Source organism: Miscanthus floridulus, chromosome 10, assembly GCF_019320115.1.
Source record: "Miscanthus floridulus cultivar M001 chromosome 10, ASM1932011v1, whole genome shotgun sequence".
Taxonomy (NCBI): Eukaryota; Viridiplantae; Streptophyta; class Magnoliopsida; order Poales; family Poaceae; genus Miscanthus; species Miscanthus floridulus.
This window is the reverse complement of record NC_089589.1, coordinates 26,201,119-26,223,983: the sequence shown is the minus strand read 5'-3', so window position 1 is coordinate 26,223,983 and position 22,865 is coordinate 26,201,119. Positions and strand designations below refer to the sequence as shown.

Genomic DNA, 22,865 nt, shown 5'->3' with positions numbered 1-22,865 from the left:
AACATATAATGTATCATCAACTTCAGAGGTGGCTGCTGTTAGGATCGAGGGAAGCAGACTCCTTGGTCAGTTCTAGAATAGTGTTGTCCTACATGGGAAAGATAGAAGCAGACACAGCATCCGCTCATATCATGGATGTTACGATGCTCTTTCATACCCTCTATTCTTCCCTAAGGGTGAGCTTGGGTGGCACATGGATATTCCAAAGAAAGGAGTTAGTATGGAAGAAGTCATCGAGTATCGTGCCCTACAGAAGGCTCATAGTGGGTCAGAAGAAGAAATAGGTTTGTTATTCTTATTATTTAAATACTTTGCATCTATGTACCTCAGTGGTTATTCTACAAACAACTCTAATTCATGGCTATTTTTTGTAGACTCCCCTGGTAGACTATGCGTGTTTGTGCGTGACTACTACTGTTACAAGTTTTAGATGCATCCTAGAATATTTAACCCCATACTTTACGGCAAGCATCTATTCTAGCAGTTTGCAGTCGACACGTACATCAAGATCGAGAGTTCTCGATTATATTATATATGTAACCATCAAGATGATATTAGGGCCGACCTCTACCAAGGATTGGTTGATAGCCTACATGCCGGTGAAGGTAGAGCACAAGCTGTTGGAAAACGGATAGTGATGCCTTCATCATTTATTGGAGGCCCACGTGACATGAGGCGTCGGTACATGGACACCATGGCTCTGGCACGGAGGTTTGGTAAAACGGACATCTTCCTGACTATGACATGTAACCCAAACTGGGATGAGATCAAGCGTGAACTCTACCCTGGCCGGACACCACAAGATCATCCAGATCTTGTTGTTCGGGTCTTTAGAGCAAAACTACAAGAGCTGAAGGATAGACTACTAAAAAAGGATATCCTTGGAAAGGTGCGAGCACATGCTTATGTTGTGGAGTTCCAGAAGAGGGGTTTGCTGCATGCACATTTTTTTGCTAATCATGGATAGGAAGTACAAGATCACGTGTCCAGAGCAGTATGATCGCCTCATCTCAGCTGAGCTCCTGAACAAGAAGTACCTAGTCTTGTACAAGATGGTTACCAAACATATGATGCATGGCCCTTGCGGACTGCTTAATCGCGATTATCCATGCACAAAGGGTCATGATTTCTACAAGAGCCGTTACCCTAGACCTTTCTGTGATGTTACAATTCAAGGCAAGGATTCATATCCAGTTTGTGAACTACATGAGCTTGACAACAGATGGATCGTGCCTTAGGGTCGAGGTGCATACCGTGAAGCCCGAGTTCATGCAGTGGAGGATAGACTACGCAACTCCTGAGGGGCTGGTGTTACTCAGAGACGTTATGGGGCAGTTCATCCTTTGGCACAAATGGGACATTATATTGACTGCTTCTTCGCCGCCTCCCCCTCTCCCAAATTTGGAGCGAGTTGTTGAGGTCGAGGAGATATTTTCACCATCTCATGACCACCACATTCCTGAGATGCCACATTCTTCCCCGCCTCCTAGCAAGCATGTGCCTGATGAGACGCCACAACCTTCTCTAGCTCGTACCGAGCAAGTGCATGATGAGATGCCACAGTCTTCTCAACAAGCACAGTCGATACATGAACACCGAGTGCCTCCTGAAGAAGGTGATGCACAAGAAGATGAGGACGTGCCTGAATGGGAACTTCGAAAGAAGCATCCAATCACCATAAGGCCAGTTTATGTTCCGATGAAAGATGTTTCGTCGGTGTCCAAGTGGTATTCCCATGACCAGTTCAAGCCTGAGAACCAAGTTAAAAAAAGTCCCATCACGGGGTTCTAAGGAGGCCGTCACTAGCAAACTCCACCAAATTGCAAAGCAGTATTCAAATGTTGATGCCATCAAATGGTCAAAGGATTGCCCGAAAACATATGAAAGAGGCAAGCTCTTCCTACCAAATCGGGACATCCAGCGCCTACCACTTGGAATGAGAAGGTTCCATGATTGGTACTTGCATGTTCTCCCAACGAGCATAGACCTCATACAAGCATGCTTCCCCACCGGCACATTTGGAAGCCTAGCTGGGAAAATTGTCTTTGACTTCAATGACATGCAGACATGCTTTCACCTAGGAGCAATGGAGATGAATCTAATTCGCACGTGATGTCTATAAGTCCATGTCCTCCCGATATGATATGAATGTAATCTTTGAATTTTGTTGTAACTAACCCACGCCATGATTTGTAGAATGCAAGTGCATATTGTCAAACAAATGCCAAGTGTGAAAGCTGGGTATATAGGCCCTCAAGCTATAGCCCAAACAAATTTTAATTACTCTAAACAGTAGAAACTGGATGCCAAAGAGCTAGCTGCTGTAAAGACTCTTTGGGAGAAAGTGCACATCCGTATGGTGAAACTAAGGGAAGAGTCCCTTAAGGTTGCGGCATACATTGCCTGGCTTTCAAAACTCTCCAACAACACTCTACTATATGGCTACCATACAACTTCGAGTAAGTTCAACTCTATACTTAAAGCTTTGTTCGATATATTTTATTCGATGCAAAAGAGCTTATCTAGTTCTTTGATTAAATCCATGCAGCAACCACTAGATTTGTATAGCCGTCGATGTCGGGAGGAGCATGGCATGGGTCTTTGATTCAATAGATAGGGACCCGGTGACATACAAAGACTTCATATCGATTCTCAAGACGTATACATATCGACAATCCTCATTAGCTTATATGTTTGTATACATACTTGTAACGTTCACTTTTGGATACTAACAAGTTGTATTTGCTAAAATAATTCAAACAGGGCATTTAGGTTCTATGTCACTAATCATCGAGGAAGGCATGATCCAGCAAGGAAGGAAAAGCTGGCTATAAAAACACTATGTGCGGTAAGTGTAACTTACTTCTTCAGTACTCTATTACATGGCTATCAAAAGCATTACTTAACATTTTCATATGCAAAACACACAGTGCCCCAAGCAGAAGCCTAGGAGTGTACATTGTGGATACTATATATGTTCTATGATGAGTAACACCGGTGCCTACAGAAGACACCCCTTAAGGGTAAGTTTGAACCTCTTCACCCATAGTATAAAAACTTCGTACATGGTATGAAATACTAAACCGAAACTTGTTCTCTTGTAGTGGAAAGAAGAGAAAGGAATGAAAAGAGACCCATACAAGGATGACCAACTCTTAGAGCTCGTCGGCGACCTTTGCAACTTCATATTAGACCAGATTGTACACGTCAAAGGCGCCTACCATGACCGAGAGTCTGACTTAGGTAGAAATCCTCAGTCCCAACACCTTCGTGAGACAGAAAGGCTAGCTCTAGGACGTTGATAACAATGTTTATGGAATTTGTATATTTAATGATGGATTGTATATATTCTTGTGAATTGGACTTGTAATTGTAGTTTACATAATACTCTTGTGCTTGAAGTCTAAGGGATTCGGAACGCTGGTCGCGGGCGTTTGGCAACGCGAACGCGGTTTGGAACGGTGGTCGCGGGGCGTTCGGCAACGTGAACGCGGTTCGAAACGCTAGCCGCGGGGTGTTCAGCAATGCGAACGCTGGATGGTCGAATTTGAGTTATAAATTTGATTTGTTTTTGTGGGAAAACGTACTGTAGGGGCGATTCTAGATTGAACCGCCCCTACAAACATGTATTATAGAGGCGGCTGGTACTATAGCCGCCCCTATAAATCGATTTGTAGGGGCGGCTGGTAACACGAGCCACCCCTACAAATCGATTTGTAGGGCGGCCTAGGAACCGCCCCTACAAATGTATGATTTGTAGAGACGGTTGGGTAGGGGCGGCTGGCCAAACCACCCCTACAAAGGGTTACGAGCCACCCCTAAAAAGCGTTTCTGCAGTAGTGCATGCTTTGCGGGCTTGCGAGTACCGAGTGTGTGCATGAGAAATTATGGAGGAGAAGAATAATAAGAGATGGAGTTGGATTAGGATGACAATAGTGAGTTGAGCTGTGCTAGAGAGTATTTGGACAAGGAATAAATTAGAGCTCAAATTAAGAATTAGTACAATAAAATTTAATTTCTCATTTTACCACATGCAATAATACATAAACATGATGCTCATGACATGGTTTTAGCAAAAATTGTACCATGTAACACCGAGAGTGTTACAAATCTACCCTCCTAAAACAAAATCTCGACCCGAGATTTCATATGCCTAGTGTGAGAAGAAGGTAGGAAATACATTTCGACGCATCAACTAACTATCAGACCCAGAAAGGAGCTGTGGGTAATGCTTTAATAGGTAACTCTCTTGTTCCCATGTGGCCTCATGCTCTGAATGATTTTGCCATTGCACTTTGTAGAACTTTACCACACTATTCCTTGTCACTCTTTCTTTCTCGTCCAGGATTTTGACAGGATGCTCAACATAAGACAAATCAGGCTGGAGTGGAAGCCCTTCAATTTCTACGGCTTCTTTAGGAACCCGCAGACATTTCTTCAATTGTGAGACGTGAAACACATTATGTACTGCAGATAAAATATCAGGCAGCTGGAGATGATAAGCAACTAGACCACACTGCTCTAGAACCTTGTACGGACCCACATACCGAGGGCCTAGCTTGCCATGGACACCAAATCGATGTACCCCTCTCATAGGAGATACTTTGAGATACACATAATCCCCAGCTGCAAACTCCAAAGGCCTTCTTCGCTTATCTATATAAGCCTTTTGTCGGCTCTGAGCTGCCTTCAAGTGGCTTCGAATAATGCTTACTTTCTCTCGAGCCACTTTTATGAAATTAGGCCCAAAGTACCCACAGTCTCCCACTTCAACCCAGTTCAGTGGCGTTCTACACTTCTGCCCGTATAGAGCTTCAAATGGTGCCATGTGGATGCTCTCTTGGTAGCTGTTATTATATGAAAATTCAGCTAACTTCAAGCGCTTATCCCACTTCTCAGGAAAAGAAATGGCACAAGCCCTCAATATATCCTCGAGCACCTGGTTCACCCTTTCAGTTTGACCATCAGTTTGTGGGTGATATGCTGAGCTTCTAAGAAGATGAGTACCCAGACAATGCTGCAGTTGCTCCCAGAAATGAGAGACAAAGACTGACCCTCTATCAGAGACGATAGTAGGGTCACAATCCGATCGAAATATATCTCATCATACTTCTTGGTTGTATATCTAGTGTCCACCGGGATAAAATGAGCAGACTTGGTGAGACGGTCCATAATGACCCAAATAGAATCAAAGCTCGTGGATGTGCGAGGTAAACCCACAATGAAATCCATGGAAATATCCTCCATTTCCAAATAGGGATAGGCAAGGGCTGCAAATATCTCGGAGTACGCATATGATCTGCCTTAACTCTACCACAAGTTTCGCACTCCGCGACGTGCCGGGTGATGTCCTGCTTCATGCTGGACCACCAGTACAAGTGGCGCAGATCATGGTATATCTTGTTGCTGCCAGGATGGATAGACAGTTTTGAAAGATGGGCTTCATTCAAAATCTTTCTTTTCAGCTCCTCATTGGATGGAACCACCAGTCTATCCTTGTATCTCACTACTCCATGATCATCAACACTAAAGTGAGGGCCACGCCCTTTGGCCATCAATTTTCTGATGTGGGGAATTTCTTCGAGGTCTTGCCTTTGCTCTAGAATAATCTGCTCAAGCAACTCTGAGGTCAAGCCAATGTGAGCCAGCACTTCTGTATGGTTGAGAGACAAAGTTGTTTCCTCAACCTGATGTGACTTTTGGCTCAAAGCATCAGCCACTACATTAGCCTTTCCTGGGTGATAATGGACTTCGAAGTTGTAATCCTTTATCAATTCTAACCATCTCCTTTGCCTCATATTCAGCTTAGACTGAGTGAAAATATACTTGAGGCTCTTGTGATCTATAAAGATATGCACTTTGTTGCCCAACAGATAGTGCCTCCAAATCTTCAGAGCATGGACCACAGTGGCTAGCTCTAAGTCATGGGCGGGGTAATTTACCTCGTGCTTTTTCTGTTGGCGCGAAGCATAAGCTATCACACGCCCATCTTGCATAAGCACACACCCCAGCCTCGTCTTCAAGGCATCACAATATACATCAAAGGGTCGGTCAATATCCGATTGGGCCAACACAGGGGCAGTGGTCAGAAATATCTTCAGAGCTTGGAAGGCTTCTTCACAGGATGGGCTCCAATCAAACTTAGCTTCTTTTTGGAGCAGCTTGGTCATTGGCTGGGCTATCTTAGAGAAATCTAGAATGAAACGCCGATAGTACCCCGTGAGACCAAGGAACTAACGAATCTGGTGCACAGATCTGGGAGACTTCCAATCCAACACATCTTGCACCTTGCTGGGATCTACTGAAACGTCGTCAGGTGTCAACACATGCCCCAAAAACTACACTCGATCTAACCAAAATTCACACTTGCTAAATTTAGCATAAAGCTTGTGTTCCTTTAGTCAAGACAGTACTATCCGAAGGTGTTGGGCATGCTCTTCATCATTCTTGGAATAAATCAGTATATCATCAATGAATACTGCCACAAACTTGTCCAGCTTCGGCATAAAGACTGAATTCATCATATACATGAAAAAGGCAGGAGCATTGGTGAGACCAAAGGACATCACTAGGTACTCATACAACGCATACCTAGTAGAAAAATTATCTTTGGTATATCATGTGGTTTGATCTTTATCTGATGATAGCCTGATCGGAGGTCAATCTTTGAGAACACCTTGGCACTAGCTAGCTGATCGAATAAAGTATCTATGTGGGGCAAAGGATACTTGTTCTTAACTGTTACCGCATTAAGAGGGCGGTAATCCACACACATTCGTAGAGTACCATCCTTCTTCTTCACGAAAATGGCTGGGCAACCCCATGGTGAAGCACTAGGACGGATGAAACCTTTTTCCATTAACGCTTCCAGCTACTTCTTCATCTCAGCCAATTCCCTTGGAGCCATGCGGTACGGGCGTCGGGAGATACAAGCAGTACTCGGCTCTAGCTCAATGGAGAATTCTACCTCTCTGTCCGGTGGCAACCTAGGAAGATCTTTAGAGAAAACATCCGGGAACTCACATACCATGGGGATGGAGGTAAGATCAGGAGAGGCTTCAGCATGGGCAGCAACAGGTAAGACTGGATCTGAGGGTACAATAAGAGACATCCTATCCTCAAAAGAAGGAAGTCATAACTCAACACTTCTCTACTTCATATCCAAGACTACCCCATACACCCGCAACCAGTTCATTCCAAGAATAGCATTAATGCCTTGCCCAGGCATTATCATGAACTATAGGCGGTAAGTGTGGGTGGCTAATACCAAGCTTACTATGTCCATTCGGGTATTGATGAACATTTGCGAACCCGCAGTACGGATTCTATAGGCATATGGTATAGCCATGAGTGGTAAGTTGTGCCGGTCTACAAATCCCATGCTCATAAATGAATGTGATGCATCAGAATTGAACAACACATAAGCTGGATGGGAATCGATGGTAAACATAACAGCCATCACTGGTTCCTACTGTAATATCTGCTCTGCATTTGTGAAATGCACCTGTCCGGACCGGCTGGGCACCTTCCTCTTGATCATGGTCCGTTCGACCAGCCTAGAGTTCATTGATGGTTGAGCAAACTGAGCTGGCTAGTTCTGGGGACACGCCCAGGCATAGTGGCCATCTTTGCCGCACTTGAAGCAAGCACCAGGCTTATTTCCAAATCCCTGGCGAGGTGGGACCTGCTATCCCTGAGGCTGCTGGGGCTACACCTGCTGAGTGGGTACACGGTACTATGTGGAAGAAGTCTGAGAAGTCTGCTAGGGCTACCGAAACGAAGGCCCGCCTGATGATTGATAGGGCCCCCACCGGACAACCTGTACCTTCTGAGTATGAGGGTGGCTGGAAGACCCTATAGCCACCCGCTTCCTCTTCCACTCTGCCTGGGAATCCCGCTGCAAGCCCTCCATGGTGATGGCAGCGTTCATCAGTGCCCCGCAGATCTGATAGTTCGCCGTGTACAGCTTCTCCTGAAGGATATAAGAGAGGCCGTGAAAGAACCGGTCCTTCATCTCGTTAGTGTCCACATGAATGCCAGCATACTGGGACAAGTGATTGAACTTATTAACATAATCCATCACTGTCATACTCCCCTGGCATAGTTCTAGGAACTCGGTCAGCTTCCGGTTGAGGATGCCAGCAGGAATATAGAACTCCCTGAAAGCCTCAGTAAACTCCTGCTAGGTCACCAGATGATCTAGCTGCTGCATGGCATGGAAGGTATCCCACCATGCGCTCACTCACCCTAGTAGCTGCTGCACTGCGAAGCTCACTTTCTGCTCATCGGCCATGTTGAGCAACAGAAACTTCTGCTCCAGAATGCGAAGCCAGTGCTCCACATCTAGGGGCTCAGCTAATGGTGTGAAAGTGGGTGGGTGGGTCTTGAGGAAATCTTGGTAAGAGGAGGGTCCCTCAGGACGACGGGCGCCACCCTCGTTCCCACCATTGCCCCCGTGGCCTCCGCGGGCGAAGCCAGCGACAACTTGTGCCATTATCTCCATTGCACGGGCTAACTCTCGGCGAGCAGCCAATAGTTCCACCATCATCTCAGCGTGAGTCATCGGAGGTGGCGGTGGCGGAGGAGGAGCCAGAAGTGGTCATTGGCGGTGGCTCTCCCCATTATGCTCATTGGCCTAGCCACTCTCGCCTTGGCCCTCGCCAAGACCGTGAGCCGCCCCAGCACTAGTGCTCCCATGTCCGGACCTTAGATTCATCTGTAAGAGGTAGGAACCATCCATTAAGAACAACCTTCCCGATCAGAAGCAGGGGATAGAGAAATGACAGCATATTTTTTTAAAGTATTCTTTTAGTTAATCCTATCAATTTACTAATCCAATTATACATGTAGGGGGATTTTAGTTTAAGCAAGATGCTATTATCATGATGCATGTATCATCCTATACGTTCACTCAAGCCGGAATATAGCGGCATTCATAAAATTTTTGGCACATCGCACCCTCACTTTTCTATATACTAAGCGATTTCTTATGCAACGTAAGTTAGTGTACCTGCAGAAAACTGATTAGATAAAACCAGTGCTGCTATCCTAGATAGACCATATTGCTAGGGCTTATACTTATTTACATAATGTAATCGCATCCTACTTTTCGCAAAGCTTTTGTTGGTCAAATTTTTAAGTTTTGAAAAAAAGTGATGAAACTCGTAACCAATATTGGCTCTGGTACCAACTGTGGCAGAACCGCCCGAAATAACACGCTTACGGAGGTGCTCGTCTTCCACCAGACACTGAGCACCCCGAAAGCAAGCTACAGCGGGCGGTATCCGTTGGGCACACCCCAAGGGAGAACCCGAAAGATCCACATTTTTTCCAAGGATCCAATAATGAGAATGAGTTACAATACTTGTCCATTTCATACATCAGAGTTTCTTAAAAGTACATTATTACAATACCAAATATCAGAGTGCGAAATGATAAACAACGGAATTTAAAATAATCATCTAGCGATAAGAACGAGGATCCGTCTGAGCCCACCAGAAGAATCCTCCACACAAAGGTACTTCTCATGCATCACCTGCAACAGGGGTAAATAAACCCTGCGTACACAATGTACTCACAAGACTTATCCGACTAGTGGGAATAATTTCCCGACTCCAAGGAATATGAGAAGCTTTATGGTATGCTGGTTTATTTTAGCAAAAAGCAATACTATTAGTGAGTCCTTATTTATGTTATTATTATCAGTTGTATTAAGTTATCATCTAGCCAGTCTATATAAGCACATGTTCTACTTTCAAGCAAGGGTTGAGCAATCAGTTCCATTTCTTCTCCTTTCAACTTTCAGTTCTTACTACGGTGCTAAACCACAGACAAGCCGTACCGGATTTCCCAGTGATTCGCGAATCAATGTGCCTAGCTGGGTGTCCCGAAGACACACGCCCTACTTGTACCCCAGGCACAAGCAGGACCAACCCATCACTCTCCTGTCCTAGGTGTCTAGGTCCCCATCCAAACTTGGACTCCAAGCCCCCAATCCTGAGTCCTGGACTCAGTGCGGTGCAAGGACCTCCACCATCTCCGCCTCCAATCAGTCGGTCCAGAAAGTGCTGAATCCACGACAAGAGAGCAACAAGTATTCCTTACGCCCATACCCAAGTATGTGCTCGGGACAATAGATCTATGACTTGCCTAGAGCCATATGCAACGACCGGTCCTTAATTTACACAGATAGGGAAAAAGTGGAACCGAGCTATGCCCTACTGGCCGTAGGACACAACCCTTTACACCCACCAGAACCCAACCATATCCCTTCCCGATCACCATTTTCCTTTCCACCATTTTATCATGAGTGATCATATTTATCACCTATTTACGAGTAACGGCAGGTTACTCATGCTACCGATATCCTGAGCATAGCAGCTACTCGACCTGTACTAGTAGGACTCATAGGTAGATATATTTATGCATGTAGTTTCTATAAAATGCCTATAACGTAAATGCACATTATAGATATATATCTAGTTATTATTCAAAGCAAGGGTCATGCATCGGGGCTTGCCTTGGGCAGGCACGGTGTCAGCAAAGTCAGTGATGGGCGTCTCCGAAATGTCCTCCTGCATGAGAACCTCCTCCTCGTACTCCTCGATCACCTCCTCATACTCCTGCTCGTCCGCAGTCACGAACTCTACCAACTCGTTATCTACATGCATGAAATGATGATGCAACGCTTAGTAATACGGCAACAGCAACTCTTAAAATAAGAATACATCTACCAAGCTACTAAGCTAACTCTAATGACTAATACGCAAAGTTACCTATTATTCCCACTAAATAGGTATGAAACATTTCATGTATTATCTTAGCAACTAAAGGCATCCTTATTGTTAATATCAATTTACTATATATATGATAAAACAAGGTGCACTAGCTACCATATTTTTCAACATATTCTAAGGCCACAAAAATTACAGTCAGCACATAAAAATACAATAAACCTACTGTAAAAGAATTTTAGGGCTAGCACTTCTACCAATACATCACAAAAATTCATTCTCTAAATAACCATAATAATAACAAGCAACCTAGAATTAATAAGTAACCCTAAAACATCGCAGAACCATACGACCTAATTACACTAGTAGATAGATCATGAATTTAGGAATCTAACAAAATTTATTTCACAATAAATAAATAAATTCAAATGAGCTCTAGAGATGAAGAAAATGATATGGATGGGTAGAGCATGATTTTAGATGAATTTGGGAAAAAGAATCAATGGAATCGGAGTTCGTACGAGGGAGATATTAATTTTGCCAGGTGGTCGCTAATTAATCCCGTAAAGGGTGATTAAGGAAAATGATTAGTGGCATTTGGCTAGCTGGTCACGTGAATTGGATTTCACGTGATGGACTTGGAGTGGGTCTTTGGTCATGAGTGAATTAATTCAAATGATGGACTTTGAGTGGTCTTTGGAATTAACGAGTACATCAGGACTGGAGTGTGCTTTGGGCTAAACGTGCTTGGTGGTGGGGTGCTGGTCCATTCATGCAGGTCAAGGAATTAATGGAGGAGGAGACCATAGGTCAAGGAAATAACGGAGAAGGAGAAGATCATTTGCAGACTAGCTACCTCAGCTGATTATTGCAGCTCGGGAGGGAGATCGATGGAGCGCAACCTTCTCGAGCAAGACAGAGAAACTTGATTTTAAGAGTAAGGTGGTGAGCGGCAGAGTGAGACGGCTCGGCGGGCTCGGCATGTCCTTTTAAAGACAGGAGACGCGGGGATGGAATTAAGCAAGAGAAGGATAAGGAGGACGAGAAGGTTAGGCATGGCTACTGTGAATGAACTGGAGAAGCGTGTAGCAGTGTCGTTGTACTTGAGACTTCAATGTTGATAGACGAATGTGATGTGCAGTAGATCGTGGACCTGGGCTGGGTATGTACTAGCTACTGAAGCTTTGCCTTGCCGTGCTAGCTCCGGCTGGACAAATGAAGTTTCTCGCCAACCACTCATCAAGTCTCAAACGGGGTCATCGGTCAAGTTTACTTCTGTACCCAAATTCAGAACGGCGATCGTTTGCCCCACAGCGGACGCGCCTCTCTGCGCTAGCGTGGTCACCAGGTGCGGCGCGCACACGCCTAGACGGTCACCTAGCGCGGAGTACAGCTCAGCAACGCCCTCACTTAAGGCGCAAAGCAGCGGCCAGCAGCAACGCATGCAAGCGGCAGGAGAAGTGAAGGCGCGACAGCGACGCGTCTTAAGGTTAGTGGCTAACTAGCTTGCTTAAAGGTAATAAAGCGCTGCTTGGGCACAACGTGCTGCTCGGATAAACAGTGTTTTGCAGCGAACAGTGTTTTCTACGGGGAATATTATTTTCTACGGTGAACAGTGCTTTCTTCGCGTTTGCAAAGCAAATGAGCAGCGAGCAAGCGGCGTGCGCAGCGGGCAGAGCTTGTGATTGAGATTAATGTGTAGCGTGTGTGATACTGCTGCCGGTCGGTCATGTGCTGCCAACTTGACTTGCTTGACACGACAAAGTAAAAAGCACTGCGTCTTGCCAAAGAATGTACTGAAGCATGCTTTGCGGGCTTGCGAGTGCCGAGTGCGTGCATGGGAAATTAAGGAGGAGAAGAATAATAAGAGCTGGAGTTGGATCAGGATGATAATAGTGAGTTGAGCTATGCTGGAGAGTATTTAGATAAGGAATAAATTAGAGCTCAAATTAAGAATTAGTGCAATAAAATTTAATTTCTCATTTTACCACATGCAATAATACATAAACATGATGCTCATGACATGGTTTTAGCAAAAACTGTACCATGTAACACCGCGGGTGACCCAAACATTAAACTCATTATAATATTGTTATCATCAACGTTGATCAGAAAATAACAATACCATAATTTAACATAAACAAATCGGACTACTCCTCTAATTTAAATTTTTCCGTTGGTTCCAATTTAATTAGAGGATAAACATAATCATAATTTACTGAATGAATATAACTACTCTTCAAATTAAATTATCTTGTTGGTTCGAATTTAATTAGAAGATCATGCGCATTAAACTTTACAGCGAAAACCATAAACATAATTAATGAATTTTACCCACAGGAAAATTCACTTTGCTAATTTTCTTTGAGCCATTAATCATTTTCCAGGAAATAACAATTTACTGGAAAAGAAAAAGAAAAAACCGACTCAAAACATTACTGTTTCTTTGGCCCGACCGAGAAAGCGGCCCGGCCTACTGTTGCGCGCGCGCCCGCTGCGCCCTCCCAGGCCGCAACCTGGGCCTAGGCTGGCAAAGCGGCCCGGTGCTCGCGCCCGCCTGGGCTCAATCTCGGTTCGGTCGCTCGCAACTGTTGGATGGAGATCGACGGCAACATGTTGATCTCGCCGGATCAAAACTCGGCACCGGCGATCGCTCCCTCGAACCCTAGGTCATTTGCTCTCTCTCTCTCTCTCTCCCTTTCTCTCTATCAGTGGCAGCGACCGAGAGCTAGAGCGGCAGCGGCCACCGGAGCTGGCAGAGGGGTGGTGGTGCCATCGCCGGCGCGCGCGCCCCAGTGGGTGAGCACGCCGCCGTCGAGCGGCCTAGCGGCGGCACCCTAGCACGCGTCGCGGTGCACCGGAGCGGAGTCTTTCCCAGAGTGCTCCGGTGAGTGGAGGCCGGCGAGGTAAGCCACCTCCCTAAAACTTTTTCCCCTTATTCTTTCTACTTGATTCTTCTTTCTCTTCTTCTCGGAGCTGGTCCGATCTAGGGTTAGGGTTCGGGGTTACTGTTCATCTTCCCCGGTGGGTTAGGGCTCGGGTTGAGTCACTGTTCTTCTTCCCCGACGGGTTAGGGTTCGGTTGAACCCTCTGCATCTATGTTTCTTCCCCAATTTGGGTTAGGGTTTCAATCCAAACCGGATCGAACCCTCTGCTTCTCTATCTCTTCGATTTCTTGACAAATTTTCTACCCCACACTCGATCTACACACTAGAACCTAGGCTCTGATACCATTGATAGGACTGAAAGAACTTCTAGATGTAGATCAGTGGATAGTACTTAGCTTAATGGGAGACTTGGTGATGTACCTCACCATGCGCAGCCCCGGCCACGGCGCCACCGCGACGTGGCCACTGGAGTCATAGTAGCAGTGCAGGTGCGATGCTCGTGGCGGCGGCAAAAGCGATGGCGCTTCCCGTTGCTTACAGCTCCCCCTTCTAGATCGGACTAGGGTTAGGACATCACAGTGGGGCGCTAGCGGCTACGGTGAACTTCGTGTGTCGTGTGCCCTAGCCCCCACCTTTCTTTTAATAGAGCTACGCGACGGGGGCCCATCAGCCACTTAGAACCGGCTAAGCGCCCCCGATCAAGACGCGGATCAATGGCTCAATTGACCGTTGAGCCAACTGGTGGAGATCAACCTAACAGGTCAAAGCAAAATGGCTTAGGAACCAAACATCCCCGAGATTTCTTAATCCTAGCATATATCATTATAAAGGATGAAGCAGCTGATTCTAACGTTTTGTCCTCCGTAACACCTTGAGATTAAGGAGAATGTGTCAGATAATTGGTGAGTTAACTGTGCACATGATATTGACAGGTTTTTCATGGAAACACACCGATAATATTTTTTTTCAGTACATACTTCATGCTAATAACAAATGTTCAGCACCGATTTAAGCCCAAAAATCAACTGATGATCCGTAGGACAAATTAAAGCAATAGAGTAATATATAGGATAATAATTGATCATATACATAATTTGTACTCACTAGCTTTATACAGACTTATTTATTACCAGGTTTCACATAAGCCAACGAAATGCTTGTAGTTTCTTACACATAATATAATAATGATGTCACTAGCAGCAACCACTTAAACAGCAACATGAATGCACATACCACAATAACATATCGGAGAAATACCTTGACAGTAACAGCTCTAGAGACCTTTGTAACTTAAGTTTACACGTGCATTGTGTACCCACAAATTAAACTGCATATATCTCTGATGGCTGTCATGTTCAACGGACGTCCAGTAGCTGTTTAGCCCTCGCCACAAGCGAGGATAAAGGTTCACCTGCCTCCATTAGCCCAACATCACCCATGAAGATTGTGTAGTTCTCCGCCTCTGAGATGGTCTCCTCCACCCTCGATAGTACCTCTATCATGCGGAGATTGCGGAAACAATTTACATTACTAGGGTCCTGCTTCATCAACCTTATGGCTTGTTCAAGTATCACTCTCCTGATCCCATGGCAATTAGCAATGGGCTCCATGTTCGCATTCAGCGCATCGACAAGCCGCTTCACAAATCTTTCCTTAATATGACCATACTCAAAATCTCGGGCGAACTCCTCAGGGATGGCTTCATATATATGTGAACTAAGGCCGATGAATATTTCTAGTTCTTGACCCTCTGCACAGAGTATTCTTTCTAGCACCTGTCATGAAAATAGCAACATGAAACATAATATGATATATTGCAGTTACACTATATGTAATTAGTCAAGTGTTGAATATACAACCCTGCGGTGAAATATTATAATATCTGAGATGAGCCTTATTGCAACATGAAGTATTCTTTTTTCTCTTTTTGGTGTATCTGTGGATATGCCATAATCTAGCTCTTGTGTTGGGGTTGCTGTACAGGGTTTTTGCCTCGTTCCCTAAAAACGAGGCCGTTGATCGATGATAAATCAATACTATCCATGTGGGGAAGCTCTCCCCTCCATAGTTGACTTTCTAGCAAAATTCATTTTAGTTGTCACAAGTCAAATTTCTCTACTTTGATCATCAGTTTAGAATAATGTATTAACCCAAATTAAAATAAATGCACTATTACAATATTTCTTAAAGAGTTCAATAAAACTTAATTGATATCATGGATGTTGATACATTTTTCCATAAACTTGACTGAAGTTAGAAAAAATGGTTTATACTAAAATTAAAGTGAACTATAATTTGGAACGAAGTGAGTAGCAGGTTGGATTAGTTTCTTTAGAAAATGAAAACATGTTTCAGCCTTTGCATAGTTTGCACATTGCACACATAGTAGCTTGGATTAGTAGTGCTCACCATCCGTGAGATGTAAGATAGTTGCCTCAAGTCCGTCTCGTTGAGCTCAGGTCGAGCGTGCATGCACACACTCCGCAACAAACTTGCTGCAACACATCTATACCTTTCAACATGGACCATGGTTGCGAGTTCCTTGATGAATGAATACCCTGTTTGCCTTAGCATAGCCAGGCAGTTGCCGACATTGCCTATTGCCAACATTGCTAATGCTTGTCCTGCGACCTTCCTTAGGGCTTCTCTGGAGTGAGAAACACTTGCACCCGTACTACTGGAGGGCTCATCTAGAGTGAGAAATGCATGCATCAATCTGGTAATTATCTTTTGAACACGCCCAATTGCCAGTCTCATGCTTGCATCGATAGCAAGGTTTCTAATAATTCCTGACGCCACCTTCCTCGTCTCATAGTTACTTGTAATGTCTCCCAGGACCTCTGAGAGATTTCTCAGGAGAAAGGGATGTTTTGATATCTTGTGCCGCAGTGTTATGCCGATCTCCCCATCGATGCTTGTGAGCCTGTAGAATAGCTTCAATGATGAGTGAACTAGGACCTTCTTTTCAGCGTCAGTATAGTTGGTGTCTGTTCTGCAAAAGCTTGTGAATCTTGTCATCTTCCGAATGAGATCGCCCGCGCTGCTGATCTCTGCACAGTTGCTTTGATCATAAGTAGCTAAGCTTTCAATAATCGACATACCAATTACTGGGAGAAGATCCTGCTCTGTCAGTGGTCCTTCCTGGGGAATTGACCAGAATTCAGAAACCTGTCGCCACTGTCTAGTTATCCAGGAGTTCTTTTTGTTACTAGTACCAATTTGCTGGGTTGAGCTCTCTTGTGTTTCGAGCAGGTAACCACTGTCTCCAACTGCATCTCCCCTTTCTGTTCGGTTACCAGTGACATTTACAAATAAATCCTTTTGTTCTTCTTCCTCATCTGTGTCGTCCAGAAGTGGGTTTACTCTTTTATGTTGGTTACCCCAATCCAAAAGTAGAGACACATTCTGAACTATCCCAGGGCTATTGACGACTAGGAGGCTTTTCGCAAGCTCATCAATCACCTTCGCCGCAAACAATCTAATAGTAGTTTGATTCTCTTGTCCTGTCCAGTGCAACATTCTCAGTAGTCTGGTCATCGTCTCGGTTGATGCTTTGAGCTTCACAAGGGGCCGTGTCCTTGTTGGATCCCTCTGTAGAATGGTGTGTGCAGTCCGGATCCCATGGAGCTGCCTCTTGGTTGAGTCTGAGTTTAGATAATCGATGGCAAAGTTGCAGAGGCTGATCTTTGGAGCAAGTACATTCCTTTCCATGCATTTCTCCAAGGCATATGAGTAGTACAAATCAACAGATTCCACACCCCACTGACCTTTGAATCCCCCATGGCGGATGAGAAATCTTCGAGGGATGAATGAGAAGATCTCAACCACGCATGCCATGAGATACAATGCTCCTTGGCCTAGTACCATCCCATAGAAGATGTATAAAGATGGTGCGAGGTTTATTATACTAGGATTGCATACATCAGCACTTGGTGCTGGTGCCGAAGCCGGTGATGGTGCAGGGCTTGGTGTAGCGTCGTAGTCACTTGACATGGATTTAAAACGTATAAGGGGAAGCACCACTCGGAGAACCGCAGCAGGAATCTGAAAGTTGCCAAATAATGAAGCTAAAACTATGGTTGATGCTTCCACTGCGATCATAAGTGCCACGTACCAATCCCAATCATCACTGTTGAAAGAAAATGCTTTCATCACAATTGCACCAATCATGCACAAGTTTAGAACAACATGACACCAGAACTCTTGTTTCCTGCCTAGAATAATGTTCACTAGCCTGATGATACCTGCGAACCTCATCCTGCAAACTGTCACTAGGAGCACCACCGCAAGCAGCACCGCGTACACTATACATCTGATCATGTAATTTCCATAATGATATGCTTGTAGTTGTGGTACTACAGAGGGGGCCAGCAGTAAGCTGATTGCGACCATGGGGCTCCATAATGATATCGCACGCCGCAGCCACAGTGGGATGCGTGCTAGTTTTGGAGCTTCTGGACACACAAATTGGCCAATGGCAACTAGTATCCCCAGAAGTGGGAGGAACAATTCTGGTGGGAGGAACAATTCTGATGGGAGCAAAGGGATGCACAACACCACACCTTTAAAAAATACTATAAGAACCAACGAACTCCGCCAGCCAAGAAGTCTAAAAGCACCTCTAGTGCCAAAGAACAACCGGTAATCCGTTCTGTTGTCGCGACTGAACATCCTGAAAGTTGTGCATGATGTTATGTTATAAACAAAACAGCAAACATAGCATGATCTAGAAATTAAACGCGAGGGCACACATGTGTCTAGTTAGATCTATCAAACAGTTATTAGATGCAGATAACCTTACTACTGAACAAGGAAATACTTCACTGCTCACGTTTTCAATACTCATTATCAAACAGAGGTACCAGACTCCAAGATAAAAGCTACTCAACCAGTAAAGGAAACAACAATGCTATATGCTATATCCACATGAAAAGGAAGTTTCTATTTTTTCCCTACATAGTAGTATTGATTTCCTATGATGCATGCTTATTTCCTTTTTTTGGTTTAAATTTAACTCTAGTAGGGTTCTTCGTACTAGAACATTGTCGCAGCAGACAGCTAACAGTAGACATAAAAGGATTCGTGGCACTGTGTTCCTATTTCATCTCGGCTAATTTTAACCCATCTATGTACTATACAAAAATTACATGTATTTACCTGAAAGCTTCGAGGAAAAACATGGTGGTGGCGATCCAAAAATCATCATTACCACGAAGCCCCGTCGGGTAGCCACCCAGCAGGACGACGGTTGCCCAGGTGAAGGCCAGCGTGCCGAGGGCGTTGCCCAGCCTTTCAATCAGCGCGACGGAGCGCACGAAGCAATTCAGCCGCCTTTCCGGGGTGGCTACCTCGCCCTGCCCGGGCGCTACGCCACTACTCTGCGCCATGGCCTGGCGATCAAGGAGGTCAGCACTCAGCACTCGATCGATCAGTACACACAAGCAGTATTACTGGACGGGCGGCGAACTTCAACAAACTCACACATCGATCAGAACGGCCAACCGACGGATGCAAATGCAATCATCCATGCTGCTCCTGCCGTGTTTGGTACTCGTGGTTATACAAGAGAGCGGACAGGGTGACCGGGGAATGGGTATATAATATGCTACACTAATACAAAATAATATTTTTACCACGTTTGATTAAGACATCGCGTGAGCAGAAATCATAGATTAAGGGGGTGTTTGGACAGGGACCTAGTCCCTGCCACATCAAATATTTAAATATTAATTAAGAGGACTAAACATGAGGTAATTATAAAACTAACTGTATAAGCCGTGACTAATTCGTAAGACGGATTTATTAAGCCTAATTAATCCATAATTAGCATATGTTTATTGTAGCATCACATTCGCTAATCATGGACTAATTAGACAGACTTAATAGATTCGTCTCGTAAATGCTTATGCAATTAGTTTTATAGTTAGGCCCTATTTGGCATGGCTCCAACTCCGGGGAGAGCTGTTCCACTCCAGAACTCCAAGTGGAGCCAGCTCCACTCTAGAACTCTAGAACGAAAATGGGGTGTTTGGCTAGATAGGTGCTCTCAGCTCCAAAAAAAGACCAATTTCAGTGTGGATTGTCATTATTGCCCTTCGATTCAGGCCCCACTTGTCATCCTCCCTATCCCATCTTCTTCTTCGCCTAGATAGTTGGCCGTGGGCGCGTTGACGACGAGGCACCCAACCTCCTCCCTATCCCACTCTAGAACTCTAGAACGTTGTCGATCCCGACGCCCGCGCCGCCCACCACCCGCTGCTGGCCCCTCCCCGCCTCCAGCACCTCCCGCGTCACCTTGGTGCCGCTGCGCACGATGAGCGCGTCGAACTGGGACACCTTCGCGAGGAGCTCGGCCGGGGACATGCCGTAGGCGCACTCCACATCCGCGAACTCCCGCAGCACGGCCAGGCCGGCCTCGCTCAGCTTCTTGGCCACCAGCACTGCCGACTTGGGCCGCAGCGCGCCGTCGGAACCGGACCACGAGATCCGGTGCGCCGGCTTCGACTCCGAGGGCGCCACGAGCGCAGGCGACGACAAGACCGCACACCGGACGTGGAGTCGCGTGCTGTTGGCCTTGGCCCCGCCGCGCGCCGCGAGCGTGATGAGCGAGGACGGCACGGCCAGGCGGGCCCGCGCCCGAGCGGGGCTCGCGCTCGCCTGCGGGCTGGGGAGGAGCGCGCGTGAGGCCGCCATGGTTTGTGGCTGATTCGGTTTGGCGCTTGTGATTCGGTTTTGGCGCTTGTGATTTGCAGGCGAGGAGCTCAGCGGCCACCCATGGCGGTGGGGGAGGAAGACGACGGCGCGGGAGGGAGGTTATCACTGCGCGGGGGCTCGGGAGAAATAGAATCGAACCGTTTTTCTACGTAATCAGTGGCAGTGGTGGGTAATTTCCCACCAACTCCATGAGGAGGTTCATATTGAGTGGTTTTGGAGCTGCAAAAGAGGTGCTCCAAAACTCCACCTCTATTTGTACTACAGCTCCATGGAGTCGGCAGCTCCATAGAGTTTCGGAGTTGAGGTGTTTGGCTGGATTTTTTTATGGAGTTGCTGGAGTTTAGGAGTGGAGCCATGCCAAACAGGCCCTTAGTCTATATTTAATACTGAGCAGCCTGGTCGTCTAATGTTGTGTGCATAGGCCATAGATTGAGAGGAAGTAGACGATCCTCAGAGTAAAGTCAGCGGCAACTTAAAGAAAGAAAGCTAAACATTGCTAACAGAACTTCCAGCTGGACTGTTTTTCTGTATTCTACAAGTTCTATTTGACAACTCTGAATATGTTTAAACGCCACTTGTGTATGTGGCTACTGGTTCACATAATTTTCACGTACTTCGTCATTGATTGGACGAACATATTTTTTTGTGAGGGTCACTGATTGGAACATATCATCACGTAGTTTATACACATGCATGTCAAACGAACCTTTAACTGCCACCAATGAGGCAATGGCAATCAACATATAGATCAAATGAGACAGACATGGGGTGGCCATCACTGACATAGCAACAATACTGATATAAACCAATATATTTGCTAGCATTAATAAATGTATACAAATATAAATTATTATGTACTTGTATTGCACAACAATTCTCGTAGTTCAAGACTCCATCCAATTATTTTTATATATCGTATTAGAATTTGGGGAAGTCTTTAGAAGTATACTTTGACCATCAATTGCGCTTAAATATGCTATTATTTGCTACAAAAGAAATTCGTATATTTTGAAAGATATGTATGCTATATGACTAATCGGTGGTAAAAACTTATGAGTTCTTTGGATTCTAGTATGCCGTATGTTTCGAAAGGATTGGAATAGTACAATATCGTGAGGAGATTTGTATTTACTACATACTCACTTGTAAATATGCATATACAAAATACTCTCTATATTCCAAATTATTATAAGACGTTTGACATTTCTAAATACATAAATCTTGCTATGCATCTAGATATACATTTATGTCTAGATATATAGTATTAAAATTATAAAAACCCGAAATGTCTTATAATTTGAAAGGGATGGAGTATAAGAATATAACACGAGTAATATGTATAGAAAAAAAAAGGTTAATGGTTAGCAGTGGCTGCCAAGTAGAGGAGGAAAATGTGTTTACGCAAACAAGATACAGTGGCAGGATTTAATGGTGTGCTCCTGCTGTAGCAAACCACTAGCAATTAAGAGACATGCGAACGCAATTACACGTGAACGAGCGAATCGGACGGGAAAAAAAAGAAGCAAAAAATCTGGTTAAAAACCCCGGCGTGCACGCCCTCCGTCCACGGCCGCACGCATGGGGTGGGAACGCCGACACGTCGCCCCGATCCCGCACCTGCCCCCGCGCTCGCTGGCGTCCGGGCCCCGCGCGGTGGCGGCCCCACCCGTCATAGCAGCCGCCACCTGCCCGGGTCGCTTTTGGTGGTGGGCTTGCCCCACGTGCCAACCACCCTGACGGAGCCGTCGCGGGCCTCCACCACGGGCGCTCGGCAGCTCGGCGCCACGTCGCTGCCTGGGGTGGGCCACCGCTGGGCCCCGCCGGCCACTTTCCCACGTTGGCGCCTCCCCCAGCCCCCGGCCCGCCCGCAAGGAATGGGGCCCGCGGAGGGGAACCGTCCGCGTGGAGCTTGTCCCTCCTCGCCATTCGCTTCGCCTGCCTAGCTAGTAGTCGCCGGCGGGGCCCGCGGCGTGGAGGAGAGGAAGAGGACCGGTCGACCGGAGGTTCCGAGGTGCATGCAGCACGACGCGGCGCGAACGCGCCTGTGCGTGTGCGCGTGCGGTGGCGTGGTCCGCCATTGTCGGGGGCTTCCTCGGCTCGGCTTCCCTCCGGGTGCATGGTTGGTACGTACGTACAGTTTGGACGACGGAGATTGGTCGACGACGATCGAAGAAACTAGGGTTTGGACCGACCGATTGAAAGGCAGAATCAAGCGTCGACGATTGCTCACGTGTGTGGTCTCGTCGCGTGGGGTGTGGTACGTACGCGTGCGGCGGGCGGGGATGTGAAAGCAGTTCGAGTAGCCAGGTCTTATCGATTTCTTGCTGCTTTCCTTTGCGCGGGGATCGGGTGATGATGATCCGGGGCCCTATCTATCGGCTATCGGGCAATGCATTGCGAGAGAAAAATACTATTTCTTCACCAAAAAAGTAATCTTCTTGTGTTGTCTGCCTCATGAAACACATGGTAGAACTGTCGAAATTAAGCAAGCTGCAAGCTTCGTTGGATGCATGCCTCTAGCAAACGTACT

At 45.9% G+C, this 22,865-nt stretch overlaps 2 protein-coding genes across 3 annotated transcripts; both read right to left on the bottom strand.

The window, feature by feature from the left end:
* Positions 1 to 22: 22 nt before the first annotated feature.
* LOC136488270 (uncharacterized) lies at positions 23 to 8,503 on the bottom strand. Its single transcript, XM_066485265.1, has 3 exons — positions 8,247 to 8,503; positions 7,826 to 8,159; positions 23 to 88 (listed from the first exon to the last, which is right to left on the bottom strand). Exons 1-3 carry the CDS (start codon positions 8,501 to 8,503, stop codon positions 23 to 25), a joined length of 657 nt encoding a protein of 218 aa, XP_066341362.1.
* A 6,184-nt stretch (positions 8,504 to 14,687) lies between these two features.
* On the bottom strand, positions 14,688 to 19,208 carry LOC136489542 (uncharacterized). 2 transcript variants are annotated; one of them, XM_066486142.1, is made up of 4 exons: positions 19,103 to 19,208; positions 18,779 to 19,011; positions 16,031 to 18,293; positions 14,688 to 15,396 (listed from the first exon to the last, which is right to left on the bottom strand). In XM_066486142.1, the coding sequence occupies exons 2-4, from the start codon at positions 19,006 to 19,008 to the stop codon at positions 14,977 to 14,979; spliced, it is 2,913 nt and encodes a 970-aa protein (XP_066342239.1). In that variant the 5' UTR covers positions 19,009 to 19,011; positions 19,103 to 19,208; the 3' UTR covers positions 14,688 to 14,976. The 2 variants fall into 2 exon arrangements, with proteins under 2 accessions (XP_066342239.1, XP_066342240.1); XM_066486143.1 differs by having other exon boundaries at positions 18,779 to 19,184.
* Between the last annotated feature and the right edge of the window lie 3,657 nt (positions 19,209 to 22,865).

Coding starts and splice junctions, on each gene's coding strand:
- LOC136488270 (XM_066485265.1), bottom strand. CDS start 8,503: ATGGAGATAATGGCACAAGTTGTCGCTGGCTTCGCCCGCGGAGGCCAC. Junction 8,160..8,246: donor GCAGTGCAGCAGCTACTAGG/GTGAGTGAGCGC, acceptor TGAGGCTTTCAG/GGAGTTCTATATTCCTGCTG. Junction 89..7,825: donor GCCACCCTCATACTCAGAAG/GTACAGGTTGTC, acceptor TTTCCCATGTAG/GACAACACTATTCTAGAACT.
- LOC136489542 (XM_066486142.1), bottom strand. CDS start 19,008: ATGGCGCAGAGTAGTGGCGTAGCGCCCGGGCAGGGCGAGGTAGCCACC. Junction 18,294..18,778: donor TTTTTCCTCGAAGCTTTCAG/GTAAATACATGT, acceptor CACAACTTTCAG/GATGTTCAGTCGCGACAACA. Junction 15,397..16,030: donor TATCTTACATCTCACGGATG/GTGAGCACTACT, acceptor TTTTCATGACAG/GTGCTAGAAAGAATACTCTG.